Source organism: Sorex fumeus, unplaced genomic scaffold (assembly GCF_029834395.1).
Source record: "Sorex fumeus unplaced genomic scaffold, SorFum_2.1 ptg000061l, whole genome shotgun sequence".
Taxonomy (NCBI): Eukaryota; Metazoa; Chordata; class Mammalia; order Eulipotyphla; family Soricidae; genus Sorex; species Sorex fumeus.
Genome location: NW_026606118.1, coordinates 20,183,215 through 20,203,902, shown reverse-complemented (window position 1 = coordinate 20,203,902; position 20,688 = coordinate 20,183,215). Strand labels below are relative to the sequence as shown.

General features: G+C 37.7%; 1 protein-coding gene across 5 annotated transcripts in view; it reads left to right on the top strand.

Moving 5' to 3' along the window:
- The window catches only part of UTRN (utrophin), a 610,322-nt gene that overhangs the window by 550,386 nt on the left and 39,248 nt on the right, over positions 1-20,688 (top strand). For all 5 annotated transcript variants that reach the window (XM_056126431.1, XM_056126429.1, XM_056126433.1 and 2 more), the window contains one exon: positions 1,054-1,165. In XM_056126431.1, the coding sequence (XP_055982406.1) occupies positions 1,054-1,165 (112 nt within the window). The remainder of the gene's footprint in view (positions 1-1,053; positions 1,166-20,688) is intronic.

Genomic DNA, 20,688 nt, shown 5'->3' with positions numbered 1-20,688 from the left:
AGTCCACAGCAAACTGTGGTTTTTACTCAGTTGTGAAAAACTGAAAGCCATCACTCCTTAGATCAGGCACAACACAGGTTGACCACTCTCACCCCTCATATCCAATACAGTTTTCAAATTTTAAATCATTTCTGTAGGCTGGATTATATTTATGTTCTTCACTATGACCAGTTCAGTAGAAGAAGATGCATCTAGGTGGTGATTTCCAATCAGAACCAGAGAAACTTGAAATCTAGACTTTTTTCTCCCCTAAGTAAGATTTGGTGATTGAAAACAGATGCTTGTCCTCATTACTTTAATTGATTAGTATATTAAATAATTTTTCTTACTGTCTTGCAGTGGGGCGGGCTATTCCCTATGGTGCTCAGGGACTATTCTCAGCTCTGTGCTTGGAAATTGTTCGCAATGGTGCTCAGAAAACCACATGGGGCCAGGAATTAAAATAGAGTCTTCTGTGTACACAGCATGTGCCTTACCTCCTGGAGTAACTCCCCAGCCCTGTGTCATCTCATTTTAATATGAACTTGAAAGTTGTTTCCATTGCAGAATGTGTTCTGGTCAGTGTTTTTATTTTTTATTAAATTTTTACTCATTTTATAATGATCAATATAAAACTTATCACTAAAAAATAATTTCTTCATGTCATAAATTTGAGATTCGTTTCTTATCAATGGCATAATTAATATTTTAGTATTTGATGTGTTAAGTTAATAATCAGGACCTTTTTACTTCTGTACTACTTGTATGCATATATACACATTACGGGAAATATTATGAAACAAATCTTTGTCTTGACATGCCAAACAGTTCTCAGAATCTGTTTGTTTTTTTCATTTGTTTGTTTTTTACTTGGAGGTATTTTTATTAGTTTCCTTTGTTAACTTCAGAATTCCCTTGTTCTAATAGAGAGCTAAGATGCTAAACAGATTCCACACAGGTAGCCAATCTACCTTTTATTTCCACAGTGATTTGGATGAATGAAATTCCTTGTTACAAATGATTGATTTAGACTAAATAACAGTCATGCATGCCACCATTTTTTCTTTTCTCTAGGTATAGAAGCTTAAAGCACTTTAACTATGATGTCTGCCAGAGCTGCTTTTTTTCTGGTCGAACAGCAAAAGGCCACAAATTACATTATCCAATGGTGGAATATTGTATACCTGTAAGTACTAAGCCACAGTTTGGGGTCTTTGTTTGTAATTTGTTGTTGTCGAATTAAGTAGTCTATTATTATTATTCAGCAAAATGAAATAACATTTTTTTCTGAAAAAAGTCCTTTTGTTATTCCTTTTTTAGCAAATAAATCAATGTTAAATTTATTAAAACTAATCATACTTTTTATAAAATAATTTTTATGTATTGTTTATACCTGTATTAAATTTTAAACTTTTGTTAAGAGTAGCACTGTAGCATTGTCCTCCTTCTATTCATTGATTTGCTCGAGCAGGCCCACTAACGTCTCCATTGTGAGACTTGTTGTTACTGTGTTTGGCATATGGAGTAAACCTTGTTATATTAAAGGAGCATAATGCTTTCATTTATTAATTATTTTTAATTGAATCACTGTGAGATAACAGTTACAAAGCTTTTGTGTTTGATCGAATACAATGATCGAATACCTATCCCTCCACCAAAGCTCATCTTCCACCACCAATGTCTCCAGTGTCCCCCTCCTACTCCACCCCTCCCCCTACCTCTATGGCAGACAATTTTCCCCATACTCTCTCTCCCTCTCCACTTTTGGACATTATGGTCTGCAATACAGATACTGAGACGCTATCACATTTGGTCCTTTATCTACTTTCAGCACACGTTCCTGTCCTAAATGATCCTGCCAACCATTCATTGACTTAGTGATTCCTTTTCTATTCTAGGCAACTTCTCCCCCCAGTTCATGAGTCAGTCTTCCAACCATAGCGCTTCCAACCAATCTTCCTGGCCCTTGTCTCTGCAGTCCTTGGGTGTCAGTCTCATATTATCCTACTTTATATTCCACAAATGAGTGCAGTCATTCTATGTCACTCTCTTTCTGACTCATTTCACTTAGCATGAGACTCTCCATGGGCTTGAGCAATAGCACAGTGGTAGGGCGTTTGCCTTGCGTGCAACTGACTGGGCCGAGCCGGGTTTGATTCCTCTGCCCCACTCAGAGAGTCCGGCAAGCTACCAAGAGTATTTCGCCCACAGGGCAAAGCCTGTCAAGCTACCCATTACGTATTTGATATGCCAAAAACAGTAACAACAAGTCTCAAAATGGAGACATTACTGGGCCCACTCGAGCAAATCAATGAACAACGGGAGGACAGTGCTTTTGTTTGATACTCTCCATGACCATCCACTTACAAGCAAATTTCATGACTTCATCTCTCCTACAGCTGCATAATATTCCATTGAACCAAAGTTTCTTTAACCAGTCATTTATTCTCCAGCCCTTGGGTTGTTTTCAGATTTTAGCTATTGTGAACAATGCTTTAGTGAACATACAGGTGCAAATGTCATTTCTATTGTGCTTTTTTGCACCTCGGGATATATTCCCAGAAGTGGTATTGCGGTGTCATATGGAAGCTCAATTTCTAGTTTTTGAAGGAATGCCCATATTGTTTTCCAAAGAGGCTGAACCAGTCAGCATTCCCACCAGCAGTGAAGGAGAGTCCCCTTCTCCCCACATCCACCCCAACACTGGTTGCTTTTGTTTTTTGATGTGTGCCAGTCTCTGTGATGTGAGGTGATATCTCATTGTTGTTTTGATTTGCATCTTCTGCTGATTAGTGATATAAAGCATTTTTTCATGTATCTTTTGGCCATTTGTCACTTAATCACTTAATCACTTAACTTCCCGTTAGTCATCGATTTGCTCGAGCGGGCGCCAGTAACGTCTCCATTTGTCCCTGTCGCGTGCTAGTGTAGCCCAATGGCATCTCTTCGCTCCGGGAACATGGAGGGCCTCAAACCGATCGTTCATGACCTTGACAAAGAAGTCTGACCATCTGATAGGTGGGCGGCCACGCGGTCTCTTGACATCCCGTGGAATCCAATCAGTAACAGCTCTAGTCCAACGGTCGTCTTTAAATCTCATTACGTGACCAGCCCATCTGATTTTCGACACCTTGGCAAATGAGACAGCGTCCCTGATCCTTGATCGTCCATGGATGTCAGAACTCCGGATTCGTTCTCTCATTTGAGTGAAACGTGATATTCCAAGCATAGCTCTTTCTATTCTTCTTTGGGAGACCTGAATGGCGTTCTCATCTTGTTTGCGTAGGGCCCAGGTCTCTGAGGCATATGTTAATGCAGGAAGAACAGTGGAATCAAAGAGATGTGCCCGGAGCCGGAGGTTCTTCGTCCTCTTAGCTATTTCTTCGACGTTCTTGAAGGCGTTCCAAGCCGCTCTCTTCCTCCTGCGCAGCTCGGGTGCCAGGTCATTTGTCATGTTGACCTCTCGACCTAGGTACACATAGCTGTTGCATTCGGAGATGGTCATTCCATTGAGAGCGAATGGGGCGTCAGGAACAAGGCTGTTTCTCATAAACATTGTCTTCGTAAGATTCAGCTGTAGTCCTACCTTTCCACACTCACGGTCAAAGTCGGCCAGCATTTGTGCCGCTTGGCTGATGTTTGGTGTTATTAAAACAATGTCATCAGCAAAGCGGAGGTGGTGTAGTTGCCGACCATCTATCTTCACTCCCATTCCTTCCCATTCCAGTCGTCGCATGATGTTCTCGAGGGTGGCACTGAAGAGTTTTGGTGAAATGGTATCACCCTGCCGCACCCCTCTCTTGACATCAACGATCACTTCTTTGTAGAATGGTGAGATCCTGGTAGTGAATCCGCAATACAGCTCACGGAGGATCCTGATGTATTGGGCTTGAATGCCCTGATTGGCTAGGGCTTCAATGACCGCTTCCGTCTCAACAGAATCAAAGGCCTTCTTTAAATCAATGAACGTTAAGCAGAGCGGCATCTTGAACTCCCGAGAAATCTCAATGAGTTTGGTTATCGTGTGGATATGGTCGATGGTGCTGAATCCTTTGCGGAACCCTGCTTGCTCACATGGTTGTCCTTCATCTAGTGTTCTGCCAATCCTATTCAGGATGACTCGAGTGAACAACTTGTAGATGACAGACAATAGGCAGATCGGGCGATAGTTGCCAATGTCATGGATGTCTCCCTTCTTGAACAGTAGTACGGTCCTGCTGGTTTTCCATTGAGATGGAACCTTGCATTCAGACAGGTAGCGAGTGAAGAGCCGAGCCAGTGTATTGATGAGTACTGACGGCAGGTTCTTTAGGTGTTCAGGTCTGACCTTGTCTGGGCCGGGTGCTGTTTGCTTCTTTACTGACGAAATGGCGTGTCGGATTTCGGAAGGGAGAACGTTGGGAACGACATACCCATCCTGTGGAATTTGGTATGTCGGCAAGTGGACATGGCTATCGAAGAGATTTGAGTAGAAGTCATGGATAATCTTCTCCATTGCCGTTCTGGAGGATGTGATGGATCCATCAGGACGTCGGAGGGCAGTCATCTTGGTCTTATAGTTGGCGAAGGACAGGCGGGCGTTACGAATACTTTTCCCGGCTTCTGCCGCATCTACCAGTACTTCTGCTCTTCTCTCTTTGAGGTCTTCCTTGATCGCATCTCTGCACTGCTTTGCAAGCTCGGACGTTAGCTTGCGGCCATTTGTATTTCTTTTTTTTTAGGAAGCTTTTGTTCATTTCTTCTCCCCATTTTTTGATGGGGTTGGAGGTTTTTTCTTGTACAATTCTACTAATGTCTTATATATCCTGGATTTTAACCCCTTATCTGTTGGGTAGTAGGCACATAATTCTTTCCCATTTAGTGGGCTCTCCCTGTATTTTGATCACTATTTCTTTTGAGGTGTAGATGCTTCTTTGTTTAATGTAGTCCCATTTGTTTATGTTTGTTTCTACTTGTTTGGTCAGTGCTGTTTCAATCTTAAAGATGCCTTTAGCTTCAATGTTATGAAGGGTTCTGCCTACATTTTCCTCCATGTACCTTATAGATTCAGGTCTGATATTAAGGTTTTTAATCCACTTGGATCTGAGTTTTGTGCCTGGTGTTAGACAGAGGTCAGAATTCAGTTTTGCAGGTAGCTCTGTCCAGTTTTCCCAGCACCACTTGTTGAAGAGGCTTTCCTTGTTCCACTTCACATTTCTTGCTCCTTTGTCAAAGATTAAGTGATCAAATATTTGAGAGTCTGTGATAGAATATACAGTTCTGTTCCACTGGTCTACGGGTCTGTTTCTAGTCCAATACCATGCTGATCAAAATGCAGCAATATTTTACATATATAAATCCCACATTCCTTGATATCACTGTCACTGTTCTCCCATTGTTCATCGATTTGCTCAAGCGGGCCCAGTAACATCTCCATTGTGACACTTGTTACTGTGTTTGGCATATCGAATACGTCACGGGGAGCTTGCCAGGCTTTGCTGTGTGGATGAGATACTCCCAGTAGCTTGCCGGGCTTTATTATCTCAAATAAATATGCATCTAATAGTTGGAGAGAAATGCTCCAGAAAATATTGCTGAATTATACTTGATGGAAAATCAATATTGCTTCATTAACGAGGAAAAAAATCTGAGAAAATTTGTGAAGCTCCGTGTATTACTGATCATTCATTCAACACATAGTATTGAGTACCTAAGCATGTGTCAGAAGCTCTTCTTGGTTCTAACATTTCATCAGTGTCCTTCCAGGTAAACAAGATTACTGCCTCTCCTGCTACTTCCATTTAAGAGGAGCGGATGTGTGGCAGTGAATAAATGAGATCATTACAGATTGCAGTCAAAGCCTTAAGAAAAATAAATGGATAAAAGATTAGAGGAGACACTCGAGATAAAGAGATCAGGAAAGGTGCTTCTGAGAAGTTAATATTTGTCTTGAGATTGAAGGATGAGAAGGAATCAGAGTTATAAAGGACTAGTGGAAGAGTACATTAGAAAAAAAAAAGAACCATGGTCTAGAGGTAGAAAGAGTTTAGCATGATTTAGACACAGAAGAAAGAAGAACATGTCCAGAGAGAGAAGATGCGTAGGTAGCACTATGTAACTTGGAATGCACAGAGAAAAACAAAACTGTAGATTTCCTTTTCGGAAATCACTAAGATATTCAAGGTGCCACTAGTGGAGCATTTAAATCAAATTCAGGACGTGTCTAAATGTGGGACTCTCACCCACACTGGCCACACATTTTCGAGGCTCTACCTATAAATGGAAAAGTTATAGTGACTCAGAATAAAGAAACTACTGGTAATCTCCTGAAGAGTGACATTTTCCATTCACAAAATGAAGAATAGCAAGAGATGAAATTTAAGAGAAAGACTAGGAGAAGATTGTGTAGAACTCTTTGAATGGGTCCTGGTGAGGAAGGAATTAGATTGGAGAGAAATATAATGTTAAAATGTATGTAGTTCTAGCTAGAAATTTAGTTAGCGGATTATATTGAGACTATAAACAGAAAGGGGAAATCACAAATATAAATTACAGATGCGTAAAAATTACTTATTTAAAGATATATAAAGGAATTTTAAAAATCTAATACATTATCATAAATTTTCTTAGTTTAGAATACAATAATAATTCCTAGTGATTTTGCTAAATACCCATATAAATTTTTAATCTACCATTCTTCAACATCAGTCACTGGGTCAGTGAGGACGTGCTCAAGAATCATTTATATGCTGACTATTGAAGTCTCTAGTTACATTAATGTTCTTGTTATTTTAAGGGGGTTGGCCAAGTAGGACTCAGGGCTTACTCTTGGCTCTGTGCTCAGGGATCACTCTTGGTGGAGCTTGGGGACCATATGGGGTATTGGGTATCAAATCGATGTTAAGCATCAAACCTGTGTCAACCACACACAAGGCAAGTGACGTACCCACTTTACTATCATTCCAGTCTTTGGTAATATTTTTAACTGGGATCTATACAATACCAAAGCTGCTTCCTATTTCCAGTCTTCAAAAAGTCATTTTCTTATTTCTAGAATTGCAGTTTACTCTGTCTTATACAGGCTGACTTTTTCTTTTTCTATTTTTTTTTTCTCTGGAAGTTGATTTGACCTTTCTTAAAATTTGCTTACCGATTTTAATAACCAAGCAATTTTAATAACTTCCTCTGAAATCATCTCTTAAAATAGATTGTGTCTGCATTTGACACCACAGTTTGGATAAAGTGACTCAAAATATGTGTATATGGATATTTGGAAAGTCATGCATTTGAATATTTTTAATTTATCTATTTGGATTTTTTAACATTAATGCCAATATTGTTTGTGTGTGTAGTACATATACTTGACTTTAATCATAGTGAATAATTTTAGGAGATTTTCAAATTTTCCTTCACAGTCACATTCTTTGAATTTTTTCTTTCTTCTCTTAAGTATTCATGGTTCATCTTTTTACCTAACATTCCCTAAGTCTATATGATGCCTGTTGTCTTGAAGAATAAACTCGAATAAACTCAAATAAACTCACAATGATAATAATCACCTCTTAAGTGTTAAATGTTCAGGCATTTCTAGACAAACCTTGAAGTTTTCATTCCTCACATACTGTTTCTTCACTTGTGATTATGAAATTTTTCTAGTCCCATGACTGACTTGATTTCTTTCCCTTTCTAATTCTCCCCTCCTCCTGCCAACAGGATTGGAATGTTCCAGTGTCAAAAGCTTTCTGAAGTTTATATACCTCATATTAAATCGTCAGAGCTCTAGTATTTCAACAAACATATTAGTGTGCTATCTATGACAATGTTTGTCTTTAAGTGTAGGAGAGCTTATATGTATGGATTAGCTATTATAATTTACAAAGATATTTTTGAAGCTAATAGTAAGGAACTGACATACAGAAATGGAGCAGAAGTTTTTTCTAGGAAATTATTTTTTTATTTCCCACATCATATTTTTTGGTCAAAATTCTACATGTAAGGCTTTTTTTTTTACCTTATGATCAATAAGAGCTCATCTAAAACATCCAGTATGGAAAAATCCATACTGTCATCCATTCTGTCTTCATTTCTCCAAATCCTGCCTTCTCACAAAAATAGTCCAACTCTTACTTTCTCTGTAAAATCTTCCAAATTTCCCTATCTTCCGCCACAAAGCAAAATATTCAGCTTGTGTAGTTTTTTTGTTTGCTTATTCAGTTATCTTTTTTAACTTCAGGGCAAGACTAATTGTTATTTTTTTGTATTAAGATTAATTCTAGGCCAAGAAAGCCAAATGAACTCATAGGTGACATTATAAGTACAAGTAATAGAATATTAAAGCGGAAAAGAATCTAAGAGATCATATAACTCATCCTTATTTAAAGGAAAACCTAATCTTAGAAGACACAAGTGATTTTTGTAGTTTAGTGGCATGAATTTAGTGATTTAATGCCACAGTGTAGCATAGTAGCAAGAAGTGTTATATGTATGCTAGGTGAAATATTGTATTGTTAGGTGTGGTTCAAACTCCAGATAATTTTTTTCTTCTGGTGACTGAAGAAACAACAGGAAAAAAAGGATAAAGGAAACTGTGTAGCAGATGTATATATATTTACACTTATTAAGTATATAGATCAAGTTAATGATCAAAATTTTTCCTTAGCCATGGACAAATTTGAATTTGAGGTTATTATTTACTTTGAGATAGTTACATTTTGTATAAGTTTCCATATTAAGTTTCTTACGTACTTGGGGGGAGTCATTTTATTTACTTTCTAGTTAAAAATTACATGAATTCAATCTTTAAATTATCTGGGTTTTTTTTGTTGTTGTTGCAAATAACCAAAATTTAATTCAAATTAGAAAACTTTCTGGGTAACACTTAAGAGACAGATTGTTTCATCCCAGTTTTGATCCCTCACACCATGAAAAATAAAAGATCCTCTAAATAAAATAAAACATCCTTTAAATGGGAGAGCATGGTGAATTTTGTGTGTGATCTATAAGAGCTCATGTAATTGTTGGCAGTGGAAGAGAGTCGAATGGGGTTAATATGAAGCAGAATGGAAAGCATTTGGAATTGCTTCGAGGGGCAAGCATGAGTCACGAAGAGATGAGTAAATTGATTAGTGCGCTGAAACAGAAGTGCAGCTGAGGTTAATTGGCAAGGATTTGCAGGTTCTGACTCCAGCCTTGCTCAGCAGCTTTGAAATTAACAGAGGTGTAGTTGAAGTCCAAGTGTGAGTGATTCAGAGGTGTTAGTGATTTAGGCTATCTCTTTGCTGAAGAAATTCCCAAATGGCCTGAGAGACTAGAGATCAAGAACATGGAGGAAAGAATAGATTTTTTTTTCCACATCTAAGAAGTAGGAACAAGGATGAGTAGTTTTGAATCTGACGCAGATTTGTCCAAGGTAGAGATCTGGGAACCAAAAGATGTTTTGAGGAATAATGAGGACTGAGATACGGCCATTCCTCAGTGTGTGGCGGAAGTGGGACATAGTAGGTTTGAATGGTGGAATGAAGATCATCTGTCTTTAGAGCTGACCGTGGTAGTTGTGTCTGATCAAATAACAGTCAAGGCCAGGGGACAATGGGTAAATTCATGTTTGCAAGCAAGAAAGTTTTGAGACTAAGGGGAAAAAACAGAAACCTTTTTCTTGAATTTTGTGGGGAAGAGTTGATACAACCTATAATATCATTATTAGAAGATGACATTAATCAGAATTCAGTAGGGGAAAGGTCGGAAGTACAGCGAGAACACTATGTAGGAGAATGTATAAAGAACTCAAAATCTGCAAAAATGGAGAGAAAGGGGGTACACAGAAGAAGCTGTGTATCTGGTAGAGGGATGGGAAAGAAATCCATGTATAGAAAATGAAGAAGAAGGAAAAGCAGTAGAAATGAGAAATGACAGCTGTTGATAAATAGAAATACCAGGAAACTGAGTAGGTGACTAGGATCAGATAGTGGCTTGAGAGAGATGGGGAAAAAGAAATGGGATAGTTCTAAAATTGTGTTGCTAGATAAGGAGAAAGAGAGTGCAGGGCTTAAGGCACTTGCCTTCAATGTAGTCAACTCCAGTTTTATCTCTGGCATCACTTGACCCCACAAGGCCCACAAGGTGTAGGCTAATCCTTCCACCCTCAAAGAAATAATACTAATAAATTAGCAATGCCATCCACTATGAACATTCAGCTTATCAGTATAGAATCATTGTGAAATAACCTGCTTATTTTCTACCTTTGGATGGGACTAGTTTATCCTGATTGTTTGAGATGCTGGTGGGAAGGAGTCAGAGGAAAATAATATCTTCCTAGGAAACAGTTTACTGAAGTCCTGGCAAAATAGATTTGTATGACATTTTAAAAGCAAGAACAAGTTACTTTCCAAGCAACAGGTCAAATATGTTCTTGCTATTTGGAGAAATAATGAAGTATTCTATAATTGTAGTGTTTTTAGAGACGGTAGAAGAATCAGTGCTGAAAAGATTCTCTTTTTAAAATTAAAAGTGAAATCACATGATTCTTACAAATTACATGCTGTTGGCAAGAAATAAGCAAAACCAAAAGGAAAATAGAAATAGTCATTCTGTCCACTCCTCTTCACTTACCCTGCCAGCATTCATAAAATCATCAGACTATATGAGTCAAATACAAGAAACTGCCGATTCATCCTTTGGATAGCACTACCATTGTGTGCAAGCTGGTTTCAGTCGTCTCCCCTCTTCAGATGTTTGCCAATCTGCTAACAATGCAGCATCATTGCTTTGCCTGACCTCAGCATCCTGACGAGGGTTTGGTCTTTTTCTTTCCGTTCGGCCCCTTTTACACTGTTTTCCCAGTAAGTTGACTGCATTTAGATTGTCTCATTAACTTTTAAGGTGAGGTTTGGACAAAATCCATTTCACTTTGCATGACTTATTACTCCAGTTATCCTGGACCCCTTCGTGATTCTGTTAATGCTGAGGTTTTACCCTCCACTTTTTTTCCCATTAGAATTTGAGAGCATCTGAGTGTATCCCCTGATGTTATTCTGTGTGTGAAATGCAGTGTGTTGTCTGAATTTCGGCTCTTTGAAATGATTGAAATTTAAATCACAATGGACAAGTCATTTCGAGGTTTTTAAACAATACAGAGGGGCTGGGAGATGGTACAGCATGTTCTCGACCCATGTCCCAGCTGTGGTACCACGTGCCTTCCCAGACACTTCTGGATATACAAGTGTCCCTTGAGCACCACTGGGGTTGCCCTGGTGGTCTCCAGCACTGTGGGACTTGAGTAGCACTGTCTGAGAAGTATTAAACCTGTATTGCCAAGTACGGCCACTATTACCTGGGCCTCCTGAGCACTGTAGGAGGCAGTCCCAGCAGATGAAACAAGTAAATAAATAAAATATTAGAAAGGTCTTTTTGATGAATTCAAGAACAAGTGAAGATGATGCACAAAGCATTAGGGGCTATTGACATATATACCAAACGTTGCAACTGGTTGATAATGGAGCAAGGGCTTTGGCATTTGCGCATGTTCCAGTTGAGATGTTGAATTATTTTCTGGGCTGGACAGATGGTACCGTATAGGGGATAAGGTATTTACCCTACACAAAGGCAACCCAGGTTTAGTCCCCAGCACTGCATATGGTTCCCCTTCCCTTGCATCATACCATCACACCAAGGAGTAAGCCTGCACACTCAGGGTGTGGTTCAAAATAAAACAAAAATCATATTCCCCTTTATCTACTCATGTGCCAAATGACTGTTTTGTTTATGTGACTTGATTTTCTTCTTAGTACTTCCCTTTCTCATATGTATATAACATTCATCTCAGTAGTTAATGGTTGGAAATCTAATGTAAAAATATTTGTCAGCGAATCCAGTTACACTGTGATCTCAAGTTACAAATAGGCAAAAAGCAAAATTGTGGAAGGAGATTTAAAATGAATATTTAAAAATTATTTTCTGTTCCTTTCGCTGCTTTGTCTAAATTGTTGAGTAATTTGAAGTTGTAATTGTGTCTTCAGACTACAAGGTATCATTGTTAATAACTCCATTTTTTGCACGTTTGGGGGAATCTGAGGTTTTAAAAGTTTTTGAACTATGTAGTTCAAAAATTTAAAACTTTAAAAGTTTTTGAACTATATTATTCAAAGACCTGCTTGAATATTATATTCGAAAGGTCTATATTTCTGACTTCTGGATGATTTTGCACCTCAGTCTTACTGTTCTTGTAATTGACCTTATGAGAAGAAAAAAACTTTGAGTCCTTTATTCATCACTTGGGAGTTTGGTAATTTATCAGCTCCAACATTTGCAAGAAAATTACAATTTGAATATTTTTATTAAAATGTTTGTATAGAGTAACACACATTTATTATAATGTGAATAATAACACACATTAGATGTGCAAATACAAGCAAAGCAAATGTTGATTCTAAATCCCCCTCTCTATATAATTTCCATTTTCTCATTTAAGTGGGATTTTTTTAATACTAACTTTTGGAGGGAGGTATCAAAACAAAATTTGTGAGCAAAAATCACAAATCCAATTTACAAAGGAGTTTTTAGGGTTTTGATAGAATCTTATGGATAAACTTCGTCTGGGGTAGTTTATAATCCTGCAATACTTTTATATACTGTAGATATTCTTTTGTGTTTTTGAAAGCAAGTCAGGAACTAATTATTACTTAATGATATTTTACTTCTCATTGTACTGATTCTTAAAAACAGTACAGGAGAAAGGAGTCTAAGTGTGAGTATTTACATGCCCACTTTCCTAAGTAGGTTCAGATGGTACTAAAATGACCTAGAGCCAGAGAGAACAGTGGATTGGGCACATTCCCTTGTATAAGACTGACTGATCTGTTACCATACTACATTCCCCCAGCATTGTCAGGAATGATCCCAGCTGAGCCTTGATGTACCCTTCAAGAACAAACCAACAATACCTAGTCAATTAGTTCCAAAATGTCTTTCACAATGACTTGCCTGCTCTAGCTTTTAAAAACAATGATTTGAAGGCAGGCCCTCATTTTGATAATGTGAATTCTCATATTTTAAAATCTATTAGAGAAGGAATTGAGGAAGGTGGAGGCAACAGTGGCTTTCAGAGCTTTTTGATCTCTTTTGCCTTTACTATTCTCCTCATTTGTGAAGTCATTACTAAAAGGGAATGCCCTGCCACAGAGGCAGGGTGAGATGGGAGGGATGGGGAGTGGGAGGGATACTGGGACCCGTGGTGGTGGAAAATGGGCACTAGTGGAGAGATGGGTATTTGATCATTGTATAATTGAAATCCAAGCACAAAAATTTGTAAGTCTACAACTGTACCTCATGGTGTTTCACTAATAAAAATTTTTTTAAAAATGCAAATAAAAAAAAGAAATGGGGCACCTTGTTAACAAAAATAAGCCTCTGAGATAACACTGGAAGCAAAACTAGTTAAGGAAGTTGTCCCCCCATAAATCTGGGTGGTGATTAGCCACCACCAGCAAAAAAAAAAAAAAAAACAAAAAAAAACTGTAAAATCTTGTTGTCTATGGGGAAAAAAGATTCAAAGGGAAAGAGGAAAGGTGCCTCAGATCTGGAAAATCCTAATTTAGGCAACAGGTATTTAGTGGGAAAAGGAAAGATTGGTTTGAGCATAGAAATCTGAACCTGGCAGGAATCCAGAAAAGAGATTATGAAGGGATCTCTGGAATGTTCTGAGAGTCTGAAGCCTACTCAGCAAGTGCTAGGAACGGAACCAACACCCAGCCATGGTTGGAACTGAAATGAGGATCAAAAAATGAAAGAATTAACTAGTCCAAAGTGGGGGAATGAAGTCCCTAAACTGAAGTGCTGTATTTATGCTTCACAAAGAAGGAGAGAAGAGCACTGTAAAAGTAGAAAATCTTGCTTCATCCTAGAAGTTGATAAAATGTCACAACACAAAATACAATCCCACATAAAGCAATAACCTAAACGTTATGTAAGAACAAAAAATTACATTGCAAATAAAGCACGCTCGAAGTAGGTAATCATTGAAAAGGTCAAAATTGTAGTCTGCTATATCAAAATTAGTTCTGAGAAAGTAATATAATGCATGGAATAAAGTTAAAAATCGGTATTGTAAAATTTCAGAAATTATGGGACAGAACTCTGGGGAGAATTAGAAATCAAAGACAAAATCATGTAAGAATTTATCAACCACAGGAAGACAAAAGTGAATAAATTCATAGTTGAGTGTCTTAAAATAGAATAATCAAAAAAAACTTTAATCTCAAAAAATGCAGAATACAATATTAAAGAGTTAAAAGAAAATTACAAATACTAAAGCTAGGCAAGCAGAAAAGATTGAATGTATAAATTTGAGTCCTTAAATAGAAACTCAAGAGGAAAAACACTAAAAATGAAAATCCAAAGAAAATTCCCTCCCACCATCACCAAAAAATATATAAATAAAAAAGATGAAGTGATAGAAAAAATGAAAAATATTTACTGAAAGAATATGAGAAGAAGAAGCAAGTAATAGAAAAATTGAAAATTATTTACTGGAAGAATATGACATAGACCTGAGAACTTTATCTCAGAATGACCAACACTATGATATTCAGGTAAAATTACTTAACTTTAAAATTACTTAACTTTAAAAGATCAAAAAGGAAAACAGGATTTAAGAGGGGAAAAAATACTAGATATTATCTGACTTTTTAATAGTCATGCTTTATAGCAAACGAAAGTGAAAGGGATCATACTTAACTAACTCAGGGACAAAATATGTAAGCCATGGATTTTTGTATTTAGAAAAATGAGCCTTCTATTATTTAGTGAAAGACTCAGAAAAACTCACCAGCATCAAGAATTCAGGTAATTCTGATTCCAAGAGCACTTCCTTCTGATTTTAATAGAAAACAGACTTCAGACCACCAGTGTAACTAGAGACAGCATCCTGGGGTCGGTAGAATTAAGTCTAAGGCTCAATGATAATGTGGCTAAAATGGAGAGTCTCCTTCTGGCCGAAGAATGGACAGTTTGCCCTTCAGGAATGAGAAGAATGGCAATAGGTTAAAATCCAAATCTCTCTATATGTATGAATTTATAATACACATAATACAAGAGGGACCAGAGAGATAGTACAGAGTTTAAGGCTTTGCTTGTGGCCTGACCCATTAGCTCCCAGGCAACACATGAACCCCTGGACATCACCAGTATAGCCCTGAGGGACCCTCTCCCCGGGACTGCCCAGAGTGAACCTTGAGGCTTTCTAGCATCACTGGGATGTGGTGGGCAATTCATGGCTAAAGGACCCAAAGGACGCTGCCTCTAAATCCCTCACATTCACTCTGAGGGACCCAGACCTCTCCTGAGCAATGCTTGGGAGATCCCTCAACGTAGCTCCTTAGAAAAAGAATGTGGTATCTTTAAAGAATTTAAGAAACCAATTTTTATAGGGGAAGAAAAAGAAGGCAGTTAGAAAGTGGGCGGGGGGGGCGGGGAAAGTCCAGCATGCCAAGTGCCTTTTCTGATGAACTGTATCCCTGAGTGCAGAAACAGTAGTTGGGAAATTATGTCTTTATAGTGTTTCAAATAATAGGTGAAAGTGATTGATAACATTATAACATAATTTGGCACCCCTTATCAGAGATTTATAGGCATTTGTCTTGAAAGCTGCTGAGAGGTGAGCAAATATCATTGTCATTTTCCTGGAGGTTCCTCACAATCATTTCTATTGGTCGTGCCAGAAGTTGAGACCTGAGTTGAGGCATTTTCTGGATGCAGCTGCTGATTTGCAGCAGCCCTGGGGGCTTCTAGAGGAGCAGGCTGCTGACCTGCAGCAGAATGTGGAAGTCAGCAAAATTCAGACTGAGAAACCCTACAGGTCAAATTGCAATAGGTAATTACAAGAAAATAGCAAGTATGGCAGGGAGCCCTATAGATTAAAAAGTGACGTTTGGTAAGACTTTCAGTCAAATTGTTTGACTTTTAGTAAGGGCAGAAGGTGGAAGAGTGAGGGAGCTGGAGCAATAGCACAGCGGGTAGGGCGTTTGTATTGAACGCAGCCGACCCGGGTTCAATTCCCGGCATATCCCTTGTGGTCCCCAGAGCACCACAAGGAGTAATTCCTGAGTGCAGAGCCAGGAGTAACCCCTGAGCATTGCCAGGTGTGTGGTGTGATCTTCGTTCTAATACAGAGTTGTAATATACTTGGTGGTAAGGTGGTGTTGCTACCTCAATTAAAAAGAAGCAAATTGATTTAATTCATATAAGATTTGTTTATATAAAAAGACTAAATCAGGGACCAAAGAATTATTACAGGGATTAAGGCACTTTCCTTTCTTGCAGCTTAACCCAGTATGATCTGTATACGTTCCCCGCAACTGCCAGGAATGATCCCTGACCACAGTGCCAAGAAGAAGTGCTGAGTATTTCCAGTGTGGCCCCAAAGCCAAAAAATTAAAATTTAAAAAATGAAGAAGACTAAGCCAGAGTCTAGGGATAGATATTGCTGTCCTGAAACTCTTTGATGCAAAGAATTTTTCTTGACTGGGACACACCTCACATGCTCGTGGCGTATCCTTGGCTCTGTGTTCATCTGTCATCCCCGGCAATACTCAGTGGGCTGTATGTGGTGCTGGAGACCAGCGTCAGTTAAAAGAAGTGCTTTAACCCTGGACTACCTCTCTAGCCCCTTTAAATGTAATTGCACTGAGCATGTCTTGTGCATGCCATTAAAAACAGCCGGTAAGGCGTTTGCCTTGCGCGCAGCCAACCCAACCGAGAGGGGTTCTATTCCTCCGCCCCTCTCGGAGAGCCCAGCAAGCTACCGAGAGTATCTTGCCCGCCTGTCAAAGCCTGGCAAGCTACCCATGGCGTATTTAATATGCCAAACACAGTAACAACAAGTCTCACGATGGAGATGTTACTGGGCCCACTCGAGCAAATCGATGAACAACAGGAAGACCTGTTATAAATTTTGTAAGAATCAGCCACGGGGTGTTTAAAAAGGGATTTATTTTAAATAAAAGAGAAATTCGGAATGTACTAAGGGATGTCCATGGTAATGGATTTTTTTCTCTTTCAAGTGTATCAATTTTTTTTTCTAGGAGGAACAGAGTACTGTGTGGTGAAAAGAGCCAATTTGCAATTGTAACTTTGTCCTTATTGCCTCTTCAGGTCTAAGTCCTAAAATTACATTCCTAGGGATCAAAAAGTTGTCATAATTACTTGACAGTCCTTAAATGAGATTGAAGGAAAGAGTTACTAGACATAGAGAGATCTATTTATTTATATTATATATAAGTATATCCTTATTTCATCTCATTTGATTTATAAAATCTTTGTTCACCTTTTCCCAACTTTTGTGTATGTGTGCAGGGAGTGTTTGATTTATACCCAGTGGTGCTCATGATTACTCCTAGTTTATGCTCAGGGATAATTCTTGGTAATGTCCAGGGAACCATACTGGGTGTCAGGGATTGAATGGGACTTGGCCACATGCAAAACAAGTGCCTTAACCCTTGTACCATCCCTCTTGCCCCTTTCCTTCCCTCCCTCCCTCCCTACTACCTTTCTTCTCTCCCTCCTACCCTTCTTGCCTCCCTCTTTCTTTCTTTCTTTCTTTCTTTCTTTCTTTCTTTCTTTCTTTCTTTCTTTCTTTCTTTCTTTCTTTTTTCGCTTTCTCTCTCTTTTTCCTTCTTTCTTTCTTTCTCTTTCTCTCTCCTCTTTTTCTTTCTCTTTCTTTCTCTCTCTTTCTTTTCTTCTTTCTTTCTCTTTCTCTCTCTCTCTCTCTGTCTGTCTGTCTCTCTCTCTCTCTCTCTTTCCAGCAATTCAGGCCTGATGATTGGGTTATGTAGGAGATCAAACTCAGGGCCTTAAGCATGCTAGAGATATGCACTGCTATTTAAGCTCTCCTCCAGCCCTTCTTAATTCTTACTGTAATAAATGAAAACCTTAATCTTTGAAGAAATGCAAAACTTTAAACCTTGGATAATTTGTGTAGTAATGATTCATTCTTTCAATTTTGTGGTAAAATCTTAATGTCTGGGATTTTTTTTTTGCTTTAAAAAAAAGAATTATACTTACAGTGAAGATAAAATTGAGTCTGAATAGCATTTTAAAATCTGGAAAATTACATACTGTTGTTCAGTAGCACTGTAGCACTGTCCTCCCGTTCTTCATCGAGTTGTTCAGTAGCAAATTAGATAAAATATGTACATGTATTTTTAACTTTTTCATTGAGAAAATGGGCTTAATTCATTTCTTGGCTCTATCCCAATTGAAGAATTACATTATGCTTGCCTAAATTTAATATCAGTTTTTTGTAGGATTAACTGCCTTTCATTTGATGTTACATAATGTTTGTCTCTAGTGAAATTAACGATTGAATTATAACTGTTTTTACAAAAATATTAAAATTGCCTTAGAGATTAAAATGTTATATTTGTGTATGAAAAGTCACTCATTTAAAAATATATGTCAGCTTTAACTGAAAACTCAGCATTAACTTCCACTTTTGTTATAACTTCTGGAAAAGAAGATAAGTATTTTCTGCTTGTGAAAGAAAAAGATTGTACACTTTGTTTATTGGTTGATTTTGCTCTACCCTTCAATCTCTTACATTTGTTTAGCTAAAGAATAATTTGAAATTGGATTCCCACTCTCCAATGGTGTATTATTTTTTTATCTGAGAGTTTATATTGAAACCTAAATATTGACAAGATAGTGTAGCATTATGCTAAGTGAAAGAAATCCATTAGAAATGACCATGTTGTATAATTCCTTTTATAAGAAATGTTCAAAAGAGTTAACTAGAAGCAGGAAATGTCAGGGGCTGAGGGAAGAAAAGAGAGCAGTTTTGATGCTGAATGGATACGGAACTCTTTTCTGATGTAATGCAATATTCTGGAAGTGGATGGTTGGTGAGAGTCCCATAGCTTTCAATATATTGAGAACCACTGTACGGCTCACTTTCCTGGTGGGACAGACTTATGGGTGGATGGGGTCTATTCCTTGGATCCACCTGGCTTTTCCTCCTACCCACCTCTCAGGGCTGCTTAAGTTGAAGACTTCAATACAATTTGAAAACCACTAGTGTAAGAGATGAAGACCTTTATATTGCTAGATGGAGATGAGCCAAGTGAGAGCTAGTGCCAATGGCAAACCAAGAAATGGAACTTTAAGTGCTTCTTCTTGCTTAGTGGCCTTGTCTTTTACATTTTTGTTATGGAAAATATCTCCTGTTCCTTCTCTTTACTAAAAATGTAGGATACATCTCTATATAAACTTAATGATCTGCAGTTGTGATACCAATTACAGAAGTTCCAAATAACCTCCATGATAAGTGCTGTGTCCCAAGCCTTCGTTCTTTTAAAATGTCCTTTGCTCTCAGCTGTATTCTATTTATTTTACCTCTTGTGCCCGGGTACAATCCAATACTTCTAAATGATCATCTCTTACTGTAGCTTTTTCCTCCACAAAATGCCTTCGATTTTTTTCCTTTCACTTATAGCTTCTTTTTCACATTACTTTACATTGGTGAGATCTGTATCCATACAAGTGCATGTCTTATGTGCTTTATTGTCAGTTATATTTTAAAGGAAAATTGATATCACAGGTCATATGACAAGATCTGGCAATAATGTGGACCATCCTTGCTATATTTTTATAAATTAAAGGGAAAATTGGTGAACTTAAAATTATAAATAGCTTGATCTTATTTTGCTCTCTGTTCTTCCAGCCTTTATAATCAAGCTTTTCCCCAGTAGTTTCCTAAAATTAGGTAACTACTAATAGTCACCAAAGATAGGTGAAATTTATATTAGCTAATAATTGGTGAATGACATACTTCGGTAAAATAGAGGCAGATGGGAAACAACAAAATTATCTATGTCTTGATTTAGAGTTCTTTTACAACTTTGGGTATAGTTAATCTTTTGTTTGTGAAACTTGTTTGAATATGTCCTTGATCTCCAGTAATGAAGGAAGCAATGGATAGCAGACAATGAAGATGGCAGGCAACAGATAGGCTGTTATTTTTAGCACTCAATTTGTTTTTTATAGGAAAGGTCTCTGGTTCTGTAGACATTAGAGGAAGGTCTATGTAGATGCAGATCGGGCAACCACACTAAGTGTTAGACCTGAGTTTTGATTCAGTTCCCCAGTACTAATGTAAATATCTAAAATTTAGCTTCAGAAAAATAAAAAATGATGTCTGTCAAACTTCTGTCAAAGATATAAAAAAAGAAGAATGGGTGCTAGAGAGCTTCTGGGTTGAAATGAGATGGTGAGAGTTACATGCATGGATCTCAGCCCATCTCTTAAAAAACAATAATATTGTATACTATTGTGAACATATTATTCCAAATAAAATATATGTTTGCATGGTTGGGAAATGACAAAGAAACTCCCATTGTCCTTATAAAGTAGAGTATAGCATGGGTCTACCTTTTAATTCTTCATTCTGCTTTACCTCTTTCCACACTACAGTTTAATGCTGGCTTATAAAAAAAGTTCAAAGAAGTCATGTAGCTAGTCCTCATTATCTACCTTAGTTAAAACTATATAATATTTAAGAATAGTTTATCACCACTAGTATTTAATAGAACATTGCAAGTACTTTAGTGATAGAAATTGACCAAGAGCATTGCCACAGTTAATTTCACTTTGTTCCATTTATTTCAATACTGAGGGAAAAAATGAGATCTTATTTATTTTTAACAGAAAAAAATCATTGCCTAATTCCTGGTTATATTTAATTGT